This window comes from Nelumbo lutea, chromosome 2 (genome assembly GCF_056320005.1).
Source record: "Nelumbo lutea isolate HS-2025 chromosome 2, American lotus-T2T, whole genome shotgun sequence".
NCBI classification, from domain to species: domain Eukaryota; kingdom Viridiplantae; phylum Streptophyta; class Magnoliopsida; order Proteales; family Nelumbonaceae; genus Nelumbo; species Nelumbo lutea.
This window is the reverse complement of record NC_142685.1, coordinates 67,478,069-67,498,951: the sequence shown is the minus strand read 5'-3', so window position 1 is coordinate 67,498,951 and position 20,883 is coordinate 67,478,069. Positions and strand designations below refer to the sequence as shown.

The following is a 20,883-nucleotide window of genomic DNA, read 5'->3' as shown; positions in this document are numbered from 1 at the left end:
CGGTATTGACCGAATCACAAGGCTGGTAAAGGATGGTCCTTTGGATTTTCTAACCGTAGAAAATCTTCCCACTTGTGAACTTTGCCTTCAAGGTAAGATGTCTAAGCGGCCATTTGATGGTAAGCCTGAAAGATCTGAAGGCACACTTGACCTGATACATACTGATGTATGTGGTCCCCTGAGTGTTAGGACACGGAATCAACACGTGTACTTCATCACCTTTACAGATGATTTTTCACGATATGGTTACGTGTACCTAATGAGACATAAGTCTGAATCATTTGAAAAGTTCAAAGAGTTCAGACAGGAAGTCGAGAAACAGTTAGGGAGAGAAATTAAGGCCCTTCGATCAGATCGAGGTGGCGAGTATCTCTCTGACGAATTCAGGGACTACTTAAAGGCCAATGGGATAGTGTCACAATTAGCTCCTCCTGCTACACCTCAACTCAACGGTGTTTCAGAGAGGAGGAATAGGACCTTGTTGGACATGGTCCGGTCACTTCTCGTACGCTCACAATTACCCACATCCTTTTGGGGATACGCATTAGAGACTGCTATCTACGTGCTGAATCGGGTTCCAACCAAATCAGTTCCGAAAACTCCATATGAACTTTGGACCGGAAGGAAGCCAAGTGTAAGACACTTGAAGATTTGGGGTTGTCCTGCACACGTTAAAAGAACATGTGCGGACAAGTTGGAATCTAAAACCAGTCGTTGCTTGTTTATAGGCTACCCAAAGGATTCGGTGGGTTATCTATTCTATGACCCGAGTGAGCAGAAAGTGTTCTGCAGTCGAAACGCCCAGTTCTTAGAATCCGATTACATCCTGGACACCCATCATCAGGAAATAGTCTTGATGAGGAGAGCTCAGGAGCAGTGGGAGATGTCCCACAAATTCCAGGTAATTACCAACCTAGAAGGTCCACCCGGGTATCCAGACCACCAGTCCGATATGGTTATGACCAGGATAGTTACCTGGTGGAAACCTTGACTAGTGAAGAGGATCCCGTGACTTACGCGGAAGCTATGTTAGACATAGACTCCCAGAAGTGGGTGGAGGCCATGAGGGCTGAAATGGACTCAATGGAGACCAATGGAGTCTGGACTCTAGTGGATCCGCCCCCCGGGGTAAAAGCAATTGGTTGCAAATGGATCTACAAGAGGAAGAAGGGCCCCGATGGCAGGATTGAGACCTTTAAAGCTCGCTTGGTGGGGAAAGGGTATACTCAGAAAGAAGGCATCGACTATGAGGAAACCTTTTGGCCCGTGGCCATGCTTGAATCCATTAGGATCCTGCTGGCTGTAGCAGCGTACCATGACTATGAGATTTGGAAAATGGATGTCAAAACCGCGTTCCTGAATGGAGATCTTAGTGAAGATATCTACATGCAGCAGCCGCAAGGCTTCATTGCTGCTGGTCAGGAACACATGGTATGTAAACTTAATAGATCCATATATGGACTTAAACAGGCTTCTAGGAGTTGGAACATCCGTTTTGATTCTGCAGTCAAAACGTTTGACTTTGAGCAGAATCCGGATGAGCCCTGTGTTTACAGGAAGTCCAGTGGGGATAAGATCACCTTTTTGGTGTTGTACGTGGACGATATCCTACTCATTGGGAATGATGTAGGAATGTTGACTTCGGTCAAGGTATGGCTATCACAACAGTTCTCCATGAAAGATCTTGGAGAAGCTTCATACATACTGGGTCTTCGACTCTATAGAGATAGATCGAAGCGGATAATTGGATTATCCCAGGCTGCTTATATTGACAAAATTGTCAAGAGGTACAGCATGGAGAACTCCAAGAAAGGAAACGTTCCTTTCAAGCACGGAGTCACTCTCTCCAAGAAGATGTCTCCCAAGACTTCTGAGGAGATTGAGAGCATGAGAGACGTTCCCTATGCCTCAGCCGTAGGGAGCATCATGTATGCCATGCTGTGCACTCGCCCTGACTTTGCTCAGGCGGTGAGTGTGGTAAGCAGATTCCAGGCAAACCCAGGGCAGGAGCATTGGACTGCTGTGAAGAACATACTCAAATACCTTCGAAGGACAAAAGAGTTTTGTCTAGTATTCGATGGTAGTTCACTGCAAGTCCTAGGGTATACCGATGCCGATTTCCAGTCGGATCCAGATGATAGAAAGTTTACATCTGGGTATGTTTTCACGATAGGATCGTGTGCTGTTTGCTGGAAAAGCAGCAAACAGGGGTCCACTGCAGACTCCACAACCGAGGCCGAGTACATTGCCGCAAGTGAAGCTGCCAAGGAAGCCGTGTGGATGAAGAAGTTCATACACGAATTGGGAGCGATTCCATCCAGCACATCTCCCATCCCGTTGTTGTGTGACAACAATGGAGCGATCGCCCAGGCTAAAGAGCCTCGGGCTCACTCGAAGTCGAAGCACATCGAGAGAAAGTACCATGTACTGCGGGAGATCGTTGGTAGAGGGGACGTCCTGATTCAGAAGGTAGCATCAGCGGATAATGTGGCAGACCCATTGACTAAGCCACTGGCACAGAAGGTGTTTGATAAACACGTGGAAAGTATGGGACTCCGGCTTGTACCAGATTGGACCTAAGTGCAAGTGGGAGCTGTTAGATAGTTTTGTATGCCCTTAGCTTCAATCTGATTTGATGTACTTTTGTTATTTAGTGGAAATAAATAAAGTGCATGTTTGATTCATGTTGTTTGGTTTAATTCTGTGTAAAACCCTAAAACTGGACATTTATAGAGACTCATGTTAGTTTTAAATGTTCACAGCCGTTGGATAAGTCTGGGGAGATTTATCCTGCCAAGGCTGATGCTGATGTGCCACCAAGTGTTGGGATGGCCTGTCTCAGCCACCAGGGTAAGACCCGAGGCACATGCAGTATGGGATTATTTGAATCCTTGAACCGGACCAGATTTCCAATATTGCCCTGGACCTTGGAGATAGATGGGCAAAACTGGAAAGTTACACCTGACCCCTAGACTCGATTATGACATTTCACTAGGTGTTGGATCAGGCTGCCTTTGATATGCCATTCAGTGAGATCCTTAGCGGGGATCAAAACCTGGGTATGTTGGGGCAGTTTGAGAATTCATCTGAGTGGGTGATCATAGTGACAGAATCAGCCACTTTGTCGGACAAAGGGTAATGATCGGGAATGCACTCTCTCTGATGGAAACCAAACTGCCGGCAGTTGATTTCAATCGTTGGAATTTTGTTTTGCAAAATTAATATATTTATATATATATATGTGTGCGGTTTCAAATTGTTTGCAAATGGTTTTAATTCCCGGGATCCATGTGAGAGGAGAGTGCGGCACTGTTCCTTGCAGCCGAGGGAGAGGTCCTCTCTTGTCGGGCAGTGTTTGATCATTAAGGGCTGAGAGGTTAAGTGTAAGACCATTGAGGATAATACCTGATGGGCTAATCTTGCACCTGCCCACAGTCCCTGGGTTTTTATAAGATGGCTTGGCCCAGGGACCACTTAATGTAAGTGTTGGGCCCATAGGGTCCATATGATGGACTCAAGGGGTTCATTGAGTTTTTCAGTGAATTCGGCTGGGCCTTGTTTTAGAGGCTGGGCCGAACCCATGTGGCTGGTGTGTAGATCAATGCTTGGGTCCCACGCCATACAAAGAAGCCCAACTGGGCAACAGATTGGAAAGTAATTAGACACTGAACACTTAATGGGCCAAAAGCCCATTTCGAGGTGGGCTGATATGATCACCCATCCATGGGGCGAATTTGAGATTAAAGTTCGTAAAAGGATTGGGCCTTTAGCCTTATCCACTCTTAGAGACCAAATTCAAATTAGATTTGAATCTGGTAACCTCCTGATAAGATCAGGAGTAAGCTAACTCTATCTGCAGAAAGGATTAAGATTATCCCCTATCCAAATACTGATTTGGATTGGGATAACTCCTAATAAGGAGGTTTCTTAATCAAGAAGAAAGGAGGAGATTTCGAACCAAGAAAAATCGCAAGATAGGATATCTCCTGCGAATTGAGATCAGATCTCATACTCTCCAGAAAAAGAGAAAAAGCAGTTCAGCCTTTTTCGTTTTGGAGATCTCCTCCTGTTGCCGCCATCTGCCGTTGCAAGATTAGATCTTTGCAGAAAAGAAAGTCAAGAAATCTGTTCTTGACATCAGTCTTGCAAGAAAGACTGAAAAAGATTCAGTGTTTAGTACTTCAGAGGATTCTTGTGAAGGATCCAGTGTGTAGGATGCACCCTGCTGGTTCTGTTCCATTCACAGCTGTGTCATCTTCAGCAGGAACGGATCTTGGAGCATTCTTTGGGCGTGAACACCAACTTTGGGAGATACTGCTTCTCCGGATCAGGTATATTCCTCCCATTTATCTTTTGGCACAGATCTGGTTTGATTATGGTTCATGTAGGATCCTTGAATATTGTATTCTAAATTTAGGGAATATGATTCCCAGTTGGGAGAAGGTAGGAAATTTTTGAAATTCGCCCACCCATTCCGCAACCTTTATGGCGTCCATTAGATGGATCCTACCATTCTTTCAAAGTCATCAACAAAAGTAACAAAGTACTTGAACCCTGTTAATGTTGACTGTGTAGGGGTAATTTTGTCTTTATGCTTATGTTAAGTTGATGATGTGTAAAGTTATGTTAGCTTTTGTGTCCCTCACTTAAGTAGGGACTGATTTTCTCTCTTGTTCGAACCAGACCTTTCTCCCTCTCTATTCTCTTCTCTTCTTCTTCTTCTTTCTCTTCTCCTCTTTCTCTTATATCTACTATTATCATTCTAACAGAATTCTAAGGCAGGTCGGATTCTAACATGGTATCAGAGCCTAAGTGAGAAAATCAAAACTGCCCAGAATTCTGTTCTTCATGCACCCAGTCTACGGTTTTCTCTTGTTTTCTTCGCCATCAGTTGGAGATAAGGGAAGGGGCTGAAAAGGAGTGATCACCCTCTTCCCTTGGAGGTTTATATTGCCTCCAGTCGTGTAGTTTGTGGTTGGTTGCTGTGGTTTGTAGGAAGCCCTCTCCTAATCGATGAAGAGAAGAGGACTGATTCGTGTAATGCAGTGGGTGTCGAGTATAGTCTGATTTTCTGGTGATTAGGTAAGAGGTTTTTATGCAGTTTTTTTATTGTGAATCAAATGATGAGTGTGTTTCAGATCGTATGGTGGGAATTCAGGTTGTAGTGTGTTAGGGTTTATGCAAAGTTCAATGTGATTTGAAGGGGGAGTGATCCTCAAACAGTGTGGTGAGTTTTCAGGTAGTCGTGTGGTAGGGTTTTGGTGTAGAGAGTGCAGTATTCAGCAATAAAAAGTGCTGAGAACAATGTGGTTCAGTGTGTAGTGTGGTTTAGTGTGAAGTGTGCAGAATTCAGCAATGGGAGACAACAGTGATAGTAAAACTAGTGTGATGGTCCCTACTGACTACCTGAATGTTCAGATGACCTCTATTAAGCTGAATGGAGAAAATTATGTACCTTGGGCAAAATCTGTATAAATCTTTCTTAAGGCAAAGAAGAAAGTGAAACACACAAGGGAGGAAAAACCATCTACTGACTTTCATGAGTATGATAACTGGGAATAAGAAGATGCACAGATTATCACATGGTTATGGAACAATATGGAACCCAAGATTAGTATGAATTTCATGTTTCTTGATACTGCCAAGAAAGTGTGGGACCATGCTAAGAAGTTGTATTCGAGTCAAGACAACACAACTAGAGTATATCAACTATATCAGGAATACTTTAATTTGCAATAGGGTAATCAGAGTCTTGAGGAGTACTATGCTAGTATGAGAAACATTCGTAATGAGTTGAATGTGTATCACCCCCTCACCTCTGGTGTTAAAATTCAGCAACAGCAGAGAGAACAAATAGATGTGACCCGATTTTTGGTGGGGCTGAAGTCTGAATATGAATCAGTGTGGGCACAGATACTAGGAGGATCAGCTTTCCCTTCCTTAGAGGTGTTTGCTTGACTAAGGAGGATTTCTATTGGATCTACCGAGAACTCTAGTGCTCCCGATAGATCAGCCTTTGCAGTATCAAGGAGTCGTGGTGTTAGAGGAGGAGCTCGAGGAGCTCAATCTGGTCGTAGTGGTAGCAGTGGACCGGTATATGGCCGTAGTTGTGGTAGTGGACCTACGTGTAACTGTGGTCGTGGTCGTGCTGGAGGTTGAGATTCAGGGGGAGTCCACGGCAGAGGACGTAGTTCAGGTCCAAGGAGATGTACACACTGTGGTATGGATGGACATACCATTAATTATTGCTATGATTTGCATTGTCCACCTTCAACTTGTGCCAATCAAGTATGGCTCGTGATGAGTATGAGAAGTTTGTCCAGGCCACATCTCAACAGAACACAACCACTCTAGCACACTCAGGTATGGCTTGTCTGGCATCCACACCCAATCCCTGGATTATTGACTCTGGAGCCTCTGATCACATGACTGGAACTCCAGGTGTGTTTTCTTCCCTCTCTCATTGCCCAACATCACAATCTGTTACCCTTGTTAATGGTTTCACATCCTCTATTTGTAGTGTTGGTAGTGTTAACATAGACCCTTTCTGTTTAACCTTATGTCAGTTAGTAAGTTGACCAAGTCTCTTAATTGCTCAATTACTTTTTACCCTTCTTCGTGTGTTTTTCAGGATCTCAAGATGGGGATGAAGATTGGTGGAGGGCATGAAGCTGGTGGATTGTATTATCTTGACGGTGGTGGAAGTACGTCAACAGCTCTTCAGTCATCTCTTTCTCCTCTCCAGTGGCATTGTCGATTTAGTCATCATTCGCTGAAAGTTTTGAAGTTTCTCGTTCCTTCATTGAGTCATCTTTCTGTTTTGGATTGTGAGTCGTGTCAGTTGGGGAAATATCATCGTATTCCTTTTAGTCCTAGGGTTGATAAACATATGCCAAGTCCTTTTTCTTTAGTTCATTCAAATGTATGGGGTCCTTATAAAGTAATGTCATACAATGGGTATAAATACTTTGTTATTTTTGTTGATGATTATTCAAGGATGACATGACTTTATTTAATGAAAGAAATGAGTGAATTGTTTGCCATTTTCCAAAAATTTTATGCTGAAATTCACAACCAATTTGGTGTCCACATTAAAATTTTTCGTTTCGATAATGGCCGTGAATATTTTTTTACATCATTTCAAGAATATTTGGACTAACATGGCATTATTCATTAGACTTCATGTACCTACTACACCCACAACAAAATGGGGTGGCTAAGAGAAAGAATCGTCATCTTTTGGAAATTGCTCGATCCCTCATGCACCACATGAATATACCCAAACCTTTTTGGAGTGATGCTGTGCTTACTTCTTGCTTCTTGATTGACCGGATGCCCACATCTATCCTTGATGGTCATTCTCCCTTCACCACTTTGTTTCCTATCTTGTCTCCATTTCCTCTTTCTCCTCGGGTTTTTGGGTGTGCTTGTTTTATTCATAATTTGGGACCGGGAAGGGACAAGTTAGATGCACGATCCACTTCGTTTTTCTCAGGGTCAGGTGATGTTTCTTCCTCACCACCTCCTCCTCTTCCCCTTCCAGTTGCGGATTCCATTCCATTTGTTCTAGCTATGACCAAGTCTTTGCCTCCAGTGCCACCACCTGTTGAACGGCCACCTATTTGTCAAGTGTATACATATCGCCAACATGTACCGGCTCCTGCTCTAGTTCCATCATCGTCGACAGATCCGACAGTTGGTCCCACACTAGCCCTAACCCCAATGTCTGAATTTCATCTTCCCATTGCCTTGTGGAAAGGTAAACGCAGTTGCACCCTTCATCCTATTCCTAATTACATTTCTCTCACTCATCTTTCTACTTCCCATCACCAGTTTATCTCCTTGTTATCCTCTATTGTTGTCCTCAAGGATGTCCAGGAAGCTCTTGCCTCTCTAGGGTGGCGCTGTACAATGGAAGAAGAACTCTCCGCTCTAACTCATAATCATACATGGGACCTCACCACACTTCCTCCTGCTAAGTAGGCTGTCGGTTGTAAGTGGGTTTACACTGTTAAGTATTTACTTGATTGTAGTGTAGAGCGGCCGAAAGTTAGACTGGTTGCCAAATGGTACTCCCAAACCTATGGTATTGACTACACAGAGACCTCCCTGGTTGCTAGGATTGGTTCAGTTCGTGTTGTGATATCTCTTGCTGCTATGTATAATTGGCCTCTCTATCAGCTTGATATCAAGAATGCTTCTTACATGGTGATCTACCTGAGGAGGTCTATATGGAGTAACCACCGGGGTTTGTTGCTCAAGGGGAGGATGGTAAGGTGTGCCAACTAAAGAAGGCCATTTATGGACTTAAACAGTCTCCTCAAGCATGGTTTGGTAGGTTCAGTGAGGTGGTAAAGAAGTTTGGTATGAAACAGTGCCAAGTTGACCATTCAATCTTCAATCATGACTCTCAGGCTGGAAAGATCCTATTGGTGGTGTATGTAGATGATAATGTTTTTACCGGGAATGATAAAGTGGGAATTGATAAGTTGAAAACCTTTTTGCAGGAACACTTTCAAACAGAGGACCTTGGTAAACTAAAGTATTTTTGGGGGATAGAAGTAGCAAGGTCTAAGCATGGTATTAACTTGTGCCAAAGGAAATATGTTCTTGATTTGTTGGAAGAAACAGGATTGTTAGGTGCTAAACCAGTTGAAACACCTATGGAAGCAAACACTAAGTTGAGCAGTGATATAGGTGAAGAGTTTGAAGACCCTGGCAAGTACCGGCGGCTAGTAGGTAAACTGAACTACCTAACAATTACTCGGCTAGACATTTCATTTGCGATTAGTGTGGTAAGTCAGTTCATGAAGAAACATCAGGTTCCACATTGGGATGCAATTCCAAGGATTGTGAGGTATTTAAAGGGGGCTCCTGGTCATGGTTTGATATATAGAAGTGGAGGAAAACTTGAAATAGAAGGATATACTGGTGCTGATTGGGCTGGTTCTATATTTGTTAGAAGATCCACTATAGACTATTGTACTTTTCTTGGGGGTAATCTGGTGACATGGAAAAGTAAGAAGTAGACAGTTGTGGCAAGAAGCAGTGCAGAGGCAGAATATAGAGCTATGGCACATACTACTTGTGAATTAGTGTGGCTAAGGAACCTTCTACAGGAGGTGGGGTACACTGTTGACACTTTAATGAAGCTCTACTGTGACAATCAGGCTACAGTCCATATCTCTTTTAATCCGGTGTTTCATGAGAGAACCAAGCACATAGAGGTTGACTGTGACTGTGAGAGAAGGTGCTGAGTGGAGTGATAGATACTGCATATGCTAAAACAGGAAACTAATGGGCAAAGTTGTTTACCAAAGGGTTGAGTCGGGGAAGAGTGGGAAGAGTGGACTACATATGTAACAAGTTGGGACTATATGATATATACTCACCAGCTTAAGGGGGAGTGTTAATGTCGACTGTGTAGGGGTAATTTTGTCTTTATGCTTATGTTAAGTTGCTGATGTGTAAAGTTATATTAGTTCTTGTGTTCACTTAAGTAGGGGCAAAGGAGTCATTTCCTGATTAATAGAAATATAAAACAAATCTGGCCGAATGGAGAGAGACTGATTTTCTCTCTTGTTTGAACCAGACCTTTCTCCCTCTCTATTCTCTTCTCTTCTTCTTCTTCTTCTTCTTCTTCTTCTTCTCCTTCTCTTATTTCTACTGTTACCATTCTAACAGAATTCTAAGGCAAGTTGGATTCCAATAAACCCCAAATAAGACACTACAAGGCACAGACCCCAGGCATCTGAATGGATTAATTGAAAAGGTTTAGACACATGACTCATAACTCGTGGAGGAAAAACAACTTGATGATGCTTGCTAAGCTAACATGCATCACACACAAAATTGGTGTCGGACGGAAGTGAAGGAACCATGACATGAAGACTATGCAATTAAGGGGTTGCCCAACCGGTAATGAAGTTGAAAAGGAGACACACTAGAAGAAGACTGTAAGGCAGTAGGTCCTAAGTCACCTCGGGAACAACTTGGAATCTAAACCTCAGAAGGCCTTTAAAAGAAATCGAAATTGTTGATATAGCTAGTTTACTAAACTCTCTTAATGAGGCTTACATCTCTCTTGCTACCCTTGACTAGAGACTGTGGAAACTTAATCCTGTTGGCAAGTTCTCCACTAACTCCTTTTTCAAGGATCTAGTGTCAAAAGATCAAGAGTCTCCCTTTCTGGCTAAGAAAGTCGGGAGATCACACATTCCTCGTAGAGTCTCCTTCTTCGTGTGGGAAGCCTATTTATAGAGAATAAACACCTGCGAGTTGATTCAGAAAAATGTTTAGAGGCAGATTATGCATCTCCCCTCATGTTTGTCCTCTTTGCCTTGGCGATGGAGAAACAACTGATCACATCCTCCTCCATTACCCGGTCTCTAGGAAGATTTGGTGCTTCTTCCTAAACCTAGTTGGTTACAACTGGGTGTTCCCAAAGAAGGTGGTGGGCATCTTGTGGCAATGGTAAGGCAGAGGTCTAGGTAAAAGTGGAAGATTATATTGGATGCAGGGACTCATGCAGTCTTGTGGGGCATTTGGGAAGAAAGGAACAATAGAATTTTTGCAAATAAAGCTAGAAATGCTGAAGACCTAACTTCTTACATCACATATCTCTACAACCTTTGGGTTATTAATTCTGAAGTTTTCAAAGGTCTCTCCCTAAATGATCTCCAGAGCAACCTTCCAGAAATCCTACACTCCAAGATCTGAGTGGAAATGATCTCTTAGAGAAGAAGGAGAAAATGACTCAACTTTGATGATAGTGCCCAAGGATCCACAGGTCAAGCAGGAATTAGAGGTGTAATCCGAGGGGAAAGGGGGAATATTTGCTGGGCTTACAATGGTCCAATTGGGAGGGCAGATGCCACAAAGGCAGAGGTCCTGGCTGCACTCACAGGAATTTGCCTTGCCAAATGGCTAGGTTTATCCTCTTTAACCATTAAAGGGGATTTTGCAAATGCTATAGCTTGGTTACAAGAGAAGGGAGGGCCCTGGAGACTAGCCCACTTCTTAGCTGAAGCTAGGGATATCTTAGTCTCTATGAATGTGAAGCTGGTCTGGATTCCTAGGGAGCAAAATTCTATTGCTAATAGCCTAGCAAAATCAGGGGTCTCTAGAGATTTCTTGTTTAGTGACAGTTGTTTGCCTTTGTAATTCTGCCAAGCCACTCTTGGCTTCAGTACATCCTCTCATGTACTTCTGGTTTTCTTCTTCAATAAAAAGTTACCTTTGCTTAAAAAAAAGGAAGGTTCTAAGTCACCTTGCAAATAGTAAAGATTGACAAGTTCAACTCCACCAATTTGCCTCTTCATCTTTAAGTCCTGAAACACACAAGAAGGGAAAAAGGTAATGGAACAATTTAGTGATTTGTAAGTTTACTCATAGGCATAAGGTTAAAAGGAAAGTGAGGTACATAAAGAGCAGATGATAAAGACAATTTGGATCTTGGGTTCACATGTCCTATGCCAGATATTGGAGATTTATATCCATTAGCAAGAGTAGCATGTTGGATAGAAGATGCCAAAGGATTTAATTGAGATGTGATCGCTAGCTCTTGAGTCAATGACCCATGGAGATGGTGATGAAATAGAAAGAAGACAGGTAGAGCCAATACCTGATGCCTGGGCAAGGGTAGTAGCGGAGGAAGATGAGGCTGCAACCAATCAATTATATTCTTTCTTAGAAATAGTCATTATCTCCCCATCTGGCTGATTGCTTGTAGCAACTGTCTGTGGTTGGGACTGTGATACATCATCTGGATAGGTAACTTGGTTGGCACAACTTCTTGGTTTCTTCAATAGATGACAATACTCCACAGTATGTCCCTCATGATGACAATGTGAACAAAAATGAACTCCATACAGATCTCTACAATAGCCAGCAGTGTGTCCTAGTCTACAATGAGTACAAAACCTAGTACTACCATTCCTATCTCGTCCACAACCACCATGAACACCATTATCACTGTAGAGGAGATGGGCCGAATGGCCCATAGGTTGTTTATTCTTCTTGTTATTTTGGGCTCATCCTGTCAATGTTAAGTTATTTTTTTAAGTTTTTTGTAAATTCTGCCCAACTAAGGGCCTCCTTGTAATTACTCAAAAATATCTGATAAAACAGTGTTAGAGGGCTGAGATAGAGACTGTTCGAAAATCAGAACCCTCATTGCCGAAACACACAAGTCTCCTCTCCTCTCTCTTCAGTTTCAACATGGTATCAGAGCGTATCTGAACTTGAACGTCCTAGGGCTGGAGGCTTAGTCACGTACTGCATAATTCTTGGAGGTCATTGGACAAGCCCAAGACTAGAATCTCTTGGAGAAGGGGTTCGGTGACCAGGAAGAATCAGAGAAGAAGAAAAAAAAGGGGAAGGGGAACAACTCGGTTCTGTTTTTGAAGCTCGACTGTGTTTGGACTGCTGAAGCTCGAACTGTAAGTTGTGCTCAGATTTCTGGTTCTGTTTTGCATTACCTTCGACTGTGTTTGGACTGTTGAAGTGTTCGAAAATCCTAGCTGTTCTGTACTACCTTCAACTCCATTAAATCTGGTTTAACCTAGAAATTTCTGGGCTGTTTTTCTCTTCTTCTTGGACTGTTAAAATCTGTCGAAACATCCTTGTAACAAGGCTGTGTATTGTTACTCTTGTTTGACTGTTTTTAGAGGGCTGTACGAACAGTTTTTTGGGGTCTTTTCCCTTCTTTGATAGTGGGGTTGTCTCTATTGCCCACACTGTGTTTGTGAAAAGGCCTATTCAGCAATACCGATTGGTAGTTACTCTTCTTGGCTAAGTGTACAACCTTGAAAGGGTACTTCGGATAAGTGCACAATGCCTAGGAGTTTCTGATTTCTTCTTGAAGCCTAAACTCAGTCTGTTGCCTCCTTGTGGTCGGCTGAACTCAGTGTGTTGTCTCCTTGTGGTCGGTTGAACTCAGTTATTGCTTGTTCTTATCCAGCATACTTGTAGAAGTCATCTGAAATCATATTTGGAGTGTTTACATGATGTACTCTTCAGAGTTTGAAAACAAAAGTGGTGCTGAATAGGGACTGGGTCAGGGGACTCCAAGTGATTCCTTATTGACTGTGATCACAGTTAAGCTAGATGGAACTAATTATCTGGCATTGTCACAATCAATAAAGATTCATGTTTGTAGTAGAGGAAAGTGGGGGTTCATTTCTGGGAGTAAGAAGGCTCCCCCAGAAGATGATCCATCCTACGAGAAGTGGATGCAAGAAAATTACATTGTCATTGGGTGGCTTGTGAACTCAATGCAGCCACAGATAAGCCAGCACTATCTATGGATGAATTCAGCAAAGGAAATATGGGATAGTGTTGCTGAAACCTATTCCCAAAAACTAAATGTGGCTAGAGCCTATAAGTTGAGAAGTGATGTGAAGAATGTGACAGGGGGAGAAACCACTATCTGTATACTTCTCAACTTTGAAGTCTTTGTGGCAAGAAATAGACTTGATAGAAGCTGTGACCTGGGACACCACCAATGATGTAGAGACCTATAGGAAACTGGTTGAAAGAAACAGGGTATTTGAGTTCTTAACCGGACTAAACTCGGAATATGATATCACAAAACAGAATATTCTTTCCAAGGAGTGTGTATCTTTGTCACAAGCTTATGCATTGGTGAGTAGTGAAGAGAGCAGAAAGGGCTGTACAGGTTCAAGGGGCTAATATTAATGATCACTTTGCCAATATGGGGATTAAACCTAAAGGGAATGTTGGAACTTCTAGTGGCACAGGAAAGAAAGAAGTTGTATGTGAGTACTGCAAGAGGCCGAAGCACACCAAAGACAAGTGCTGGAAGTTACATCCTAACCTTGTTCCCATCAGGTTTTAGAAAAAATATGATATTAAAAGATCAGGAAGTGCAAATGTAGCCGCCGGGCCAGATAGTGAAGAGATGTCTGCTTCTGCACAGTTGGCAGCCATGAGAGCAGAATATGAAAAGTTTGGGAAGATGATCAGTCAGCTGAGTGATGTGACCTCTGCTACTGACCCTTCAGGAAAATCTACTACTTCAGCATTTGCTCATTCAGGTATAAGGGCTTCTGCTAATCATGCTACTTCTTCAAGTAATCTCAAGATCCCTTGGATTATTGACTCAGGTGCTTCTGACCATATGACCAATCTGTCTACCTTGTTTGTTTCATATGACTTACTTCCTGGACATGATAAAATCACTTTAGCTGATGGTTCACTTGCCCCTATCTCTGGTAAGGGAACCATCAAGGCTACAGATTCCTTGTACTTCCCTTCTGCCCTTCATGTACCTAAACTAAATACAAATTTGTTGTCTGTGAGTAGTTTAACCAAGTCACTAAACTGTTGTGTAACCTTTTTTCCTTCCTACTGTGTTTTTTAGGATCTGGAGTCTCAGAAGGTGATTGGGAGTGGCCATGAGGCGAACGGAATATACCTGCTTGATACTCCAGGACAATGCATTGATCATCTTGGGAATGTTGCTCTTGGATCTGTCTCTTCAGAGTCTGTTAGTCAGATTATGTTGTGTCATTGTCGTTTTGGTCATCTTTCTTTTTTGGCTTTGAGTCATCTATTCCCTGAACTGTTTAAGGGAATTAGTCTGCCCAGTCTTCATTGTGAGTCTTGTGAATTGTCAAAGCATTGTAGAAGCAAGTATCCTTTGAGAAATAAAAGATCTTTTGTTCCTTTTAATATTGTGCATTCTGATGTGTGGGGGCCTTACCACTTACCCTCCATGGGTGGCTACAAATATTTTATCCTGTTTATTGATGACTTTTCACGATTCACTTGGATATTCCTGATGAAATCCCGTGATGAAGTCCCAAGACTTGTAAAACAATTCCATGAATTTGTTCTAACCCAATTTGATACCAGGATTAAAATCTTCAGATCAGACAATGCAAAAGAATACTTTGAAAAAAACCCATCCTGCTATCTTTCTGACATGGGGGTTATTCATCAAAGCTCATGTGCTAGGACCCCAGAACAGAATGGGTTGCTGAGAGGAAAAACAGGCATATTGTTGAGGTTGCAAGAAGTATCTTATTTGCCTCACATGTTCCTACCAGGTTTTGGGGTGATGCTGTACTTACTGCTACCTATCTCATAAACCGCATGCCATCCAGGGTTTTGGGTTTTAAGTCTCCCTTCACTCTTCTTCATCCGGACAAAGATCTTTTTCCTATTCCTATTCGTGTCTTTGGCTGCACCTGTTATGTACATGTTCCAAGTGTCCAAAGGCATAAATTTGAACCCAAAGCCCAAAAGTGTATCTTCCTTGGTTATTCCCCCAAACAGAAGGGTTATTGCTGTTTTGATCCAAAGTCTGGCAATCGGTATGTCTCAATGGATGTCACCTTTGATGAGTCTTCCCCTTTTTATGGTTCCTCTCCAGAAGGACATTGTCCACAGGGGGAGAATTTGACACAGGTGTTTGCTCTTCCTCTTCCTGTCCCTGTTGAGTCCCTTGATGTGTCTGCCTCTCCCTCAAATGAATCAAGGTTGGATCAGTCGTTCCATTCTCCTTGTCCTGGTACCCTACCTCCTTGTCCTGTCCTCAATCCCAAGGTGTATCAAAGGCAAAGATCCAGAAATGTGCAGGTTGTTTCTCCTACAACACATGAGCCTCCTACACCTCCAGTTACAGAAGAGACAACAGGTACTGGTTCAGCACCTTTGGATTCATCCTTCCCTGACCTTGATATTCCCATTGCTGTTAGAAAAGGAAAACGGAAGTGCACTGCACACCGCATTTCCAAGAACCTTTCTTACAGTTTGCTTTCACCTTCATATTTTGCCTATCTCTCTTCTGTTGCTTCTCATCCTATTCCCAGGTCTGTGTCAGAAGCTCTTAAGATTCCAGAATGGAGGGATGCTATGAAATCTGAAATAGATGCCCTACACAAGAATGACACTTGGGAAGTGATGGATTTGCCTGAAGGGAAGAATCCTGTTGGTTGCAAGTGGGTCTTTACTATCAAATACAGAGCTGATGGTACCATTGAAAGGTACAAGGCCAGGCTGGTTGCAAAAGGCTATGCACAGACATATGGGATTGATTATTTAGAGACTTTTGCACCTGTTGCCAAGATGACATCTGTGAGGATTCTTCTATCTTTAGCTGTTCACTTTGACTGGCCCCTTTATCAATTGGATGTGAAGAATGCATTTCTGAATGGTGAATTACATGAGGAGGTTTACATGTCTCTTCCTCCAGGGATGTATGGAACTGATATAAAAGGGAAGGTATGCAGGCTGAAGAAATCTCTTTATGGACTAAAACAGTCCCCTAGAGCATGGTTTGAGAGATTTAGAACAGCACTTGTTAATTGGTTATGTGCAGATACAGTCCGATCATACTCTTTTTGTGAAGAGGAGTGAACCTCTGGCAGTATACCTCATTGTGTATGTAGATGATATTGTAGTGATGGGTAATGATGCCTCAGGAATTCAAGATCTAAAATCTTTTCTCCATACAGAGTTTGAGATTAAAGATTTGGAGGAATTGAGATACTTTCTTGGCATAGAAGTGGCTCGATCCAAGGATGGGATTCTTATCTCCCAAAGAAAGTATGTTCTTGACTTGCTCTCTGAAACTGGAAAGATGGGTGCTAGACCAGCTGCTACTCCTATTGATATGAGTCATAAACTCTCAGCCTCAGAAGGGACATTGTTAGAAGACAAAGGAATCTTTCAGAGACTTCTTGGGAAACTTTTGTATCTATGCATGACTCGGCCAGATATTGCATATGCAGTCAGTTGCATTAGCCAATTCATGCATGCTCCTCGAGACTGAAGGGTTGAGAGATCCATCACATGGACGCCCAAAGATTGCGGAATAAGGGGCAAATTTCAAAATTTTTTCTCTCCCTTCAATTGGGAATCACATTCCCTATTTAGAAAATCATATTTTCAAGGATAAATCTTGAACCTTAAACTGAACCAGATCTGAACCAAAAGGAATGGGAGAGAATGATACCTGATACGGAGAAGCAATATCTCCCAACGAAGGTGTTCACGCCCAAGGAAGGATCCAAAGACTGCTCCCACTGAAGATGGCACAGTGCAGGATGGAGCTGAATCAACAGTGTTCTTCCCCAAGAACTCTGTCATTCGCAAGAAACAGCAGGATGGAACGTGAGCACAGCTTCCTTTTCAATCCTTTCTCAAAGAATTGATGTCAATATCCAATCTTGACTTCTCCCACAGCTGGAGATCGAACTGGCAAACAGGGCGGCAAGAGCAGGGAGGCAGCAAGAGAGTATTCGTAGGGTGCAGAATTCTCTCTTCTTGATTTCAGCACTAAAAGAGGATCTGATGTGTTTCTTAGTCTCTCTTAAGGCTGCCGCCCCCTCCTTCTTTTTGTTAACATGAAAAGATCAGCTCCTAATCCCATTAGGAGGTGCTTATCCAAATCATATTTGGATCAGCCTTCTCTTCTAATGATAAGGATAAACCCTTATCTTATCTACAGATTAGATTAGCTTTATCCTAATCTTATTAGGAGGTTTCTAGATCTGAATCACATTCAGATCTAGACTCTCTGAGTGGATAGGATTAAGACCCTATCCTAACTGCTAATCCATCTCAGAATTTGCCCCTTTAATTAACTAAATTAATAGCCCAGTTCGAAATGGGCTTTAGGCCCATTAAGCTTATGTGCTCACTTAACCTTCCTAACTGCTGCCCAGTTGGGCTTCCTTGTATGGCGTGGGACCCAAGCATTGATCTACACATCAGCCACATGGGTTCGGCCCAACCTTTGTTACAAGGCCTGGTCGAATACACTGTTAAAGACAGTGCACCCCCTGAAACCCATCAAATGGGCTCTATGGGCCCAACACTTACCCTAAGTGGTCCCTGGGCCAAGCCACCTTGTAACACCCAGGGACTGTGGGCAGATGCAAGATTAGCCCATCAGGTATTATCCTCAATGGTCTTACACTTAACCTCTCAGCCCATAATGATCATACACTGCCCGACAAGAAAGGACCTCTCCCTCGGCTGCAAGGAACAGTGTTGCACTCTCCACTTATATGGATCCCTGGAATTAAAACCTTTTGCAAACATTTTAGAAACCATAATGTATATACTTTTATATCTCATATAAAATATATTTTGCAAAACAAATTTCAACGGTTGAAATCGGCTGCCGGCAGTCTTGGTTTCCAACAGTGAGAGTGCATCCCCGATCATTACCTTTGTCCGACAAAGGGGCTGATCCTGTCACTATGATCACCCACTCAGATGAATTCTTGGATTGTCCCAACATACCCAGGTTTTGACCCCCGCTAAGGATCTCACTGATTGGTACATCAAAGACAGCCCGATCCGACACCTAGTGCAGTATCATAATCGAGTCTAGGGGTCGGGTGTAACTTTCCAATTTTTGCCCATCAATCTCCAAGGTCCAGGGCAATACTGGAAATCTGGTCCAGTTCAAAGATTCAATTAATCCCACACTGTATGTGCCTAGGGTCTCACCCCGGTAGCTGAGACAAGCCACCCCAACCGACTTGGTGGCACCACAGTGTCAGCCTTGTTAGGATAGGTCTCCCCAGACCGACCCACTGGCTGTGAACATTCAAAACTAACACGAGTCTCAATAAGTGTCCAGTTTAAGGGTAATACATAGAAACATACCAAGGGAACATGAATCAAATATGTACTTTTATTCATTTACAATAAACTCATAAAGTACATCAATTTTGATTGAAGCTAAGGGCATACAAAACTGTCTAACATATTGCATATGCAGTCAGTTGCATTAGCCAATTCATGCATGCTCCTCGAGACACTCATTTGGCAGCTGCAGAGAGAATCCTAGGTTATTTGAAGGGCTCCTCAGGAAAGGGTATTCTGTTTGCCAAGCATGGTCATATGAAACTTGAAGCTTACACCGATGCTGACTGGGCCGGGAACATTGATGACAGAAGATCTACATATGGGTATTGCAGCTTGGTAGTTGGTAATGTTGTTTCTTGGAGAAGCAAGTAACAATCGGTTGTTGCTCGGTCTTCTACTAAAGCAGAATACAGGGCCATGGCACATGGGGTTTCTGAATTATTATGGCTAAAATCTTTGATGGAAGAACTTGGGGTTGAATATGACAAGCCAATGATGTTATACTGTGATAATCAGGCTGCCATCAACATTGCTCACAACCCAGTGCAACATGATAGAACCAAGCATATTGAAGTTGATCGACACTTCATTAGGGAAAGGGTCTCTTCGGGTGAAGTGTGTCTTCCTTTCATCACATCTGAAGGACAGTTGGCAGATTTTCTTACCAAAGGCATTCCCAAGGCAAAACTTCAGCATGATACCAGCAAGCTTGGCATGATTGACATCTATGCTCAACTTGAGGGGGAGTGTAGAGAAGATGGGCCGAATGGCCCATAGGTTGTTTATTCTTCTTGTTATTTTGGGCTCATCCTGTCAATGTTAGGTTATTTTTTTAAGTTCTTTGTAAATTCTGCCCAACTAAGGGCCTCCTTGTAATTACTCAAAAATATCTAATAAAACAGTGTTAGAGGGCTGAGATAGACTGTTCGAAAACTCTTCTCAGAACCCTCATTGCTGAAACACACAAGTCTCCTCTCCTCTCTCTTCAGTTTCAACAATCACCTATACCACCTGAAAATCTAGGGGGGCCACGACCACCACTTCCATGACCTCCATAGGTACCACGACCCCGTCTATTACTTCCAGATACAACTAGTGCTTCTCGATCAGATGCTTGTATGGGTTCAGATAATTTGGCCCTCTGATGTCAGGTAGTTCTGGACTGCCTATTATCTGCACTCTCACTGATTTAGCCACATATAACTCCTTTCTCTGCTTTTCCATAACAGTTGCATCACTGGTAACAGGGTGGTATATATTAAGCTCCTCACAAATGCTCACCATATCCGAGTAGTAATATTCAAGGGACTTATCTCCCTGTTCTAATTTAAAGAATGATTGAAGTAACTAATTAATTCTAGTAATATTATTACTCCTGGAGTACATCCTCTTTACCTGTTCCCAAATCTGCTTTGAAATATCAAGAAATATAAGGGTACTACTGATTTTTGTCTCCACAGAGTTCCACAACCACGTCTTAATTTGTGCATATTCTTGTTATCAGTGAGTACTTAGAACTATCAGTCCCGAATTTGTTATCAGTGAGGTACTTCAAATCTTCAATTTCCCAACAGCTGTAAGGGAAACTTCAACTGATTTTGCCCAAACAGCATAGTTTTCACTGCCATTCAACTTAATTGTGGAAAACATACAAGTTGTGGGGGTCATAATACGTGATTTCACCTCTATTGAACTTCACTATCCTGGCATAAAATGAAATCACAACTGAAATTTACTAACCTGATCATGTTCACAGTTCACACACACGTCACATCACTAAAAATCACTTCACAGCCTTAGTTTCATCAGGACATCAGTCTCATCACAGATTCATAGGCCTTCACTTCACAGTACTGAACATACTCAATTATCACCTTTCCCTCTAGGTTTCGATCTATTAGAGGGTCACAAACACTCACTGATCACCTATCACAGTACCTGTGATGATTAGAACCATCACTAATCACCCAGAAATTCTGCTGAACCTTGTTCGATCCCTGTAGCAAGCCGGGGCAGTCTTCTAGAAAAAGACCTAATCAGTTTGATGGTAAAGAAGAGCCCTAATCTGATCTTCCTTTTGTTACCTCCTCTGATACCATGTGAAAAGTGGTAACGCTGAGCTAAAATGGAGTTTGAACCAGAAAAGAAAGAAAGAAAGGAGAGAAGAGAGGGGGAGAGAGAAGAGAGAAAAAGTGCCGATCTGTTTAAGAGAAGGATTAGACTTCATAATCCGCTCCTAGCAGTCGGCCCACCTTT

The 20,883-nt window shown here is 42.6% G+C and overlaps 1 protein-coding gene across 3 annotated transcripts in view; it reads left to right on the top strand.

The window, feature by feature from the left end:
• The window catches only part of LOC148871338 (uricase-2-like), an 88,571-nt gene that overhangs the window by 31,393 nt on the left and 36,295 nt on the right, over positions 1–20,883 (top strand). Inside the window, exon 5 of one of the 3 annotated variants that reach the window (XM_088970621.1) lies at positions 6,632–7,054. The exons of the other annotated variants lie outside the window; for them this stretch is intronic. Coding sequence (XP_088826747.1) covers positions 6,632–7,006 — 375 coding nt within the window. The 3' untranslated portion in view covers positions 7,007–7,054. Of the gene's footprint in view, positions 1–6,631; positions 7,055–20,883 lie in introns of those variants that run through there. 3 annotated transcript variants of the gene reach the window in all.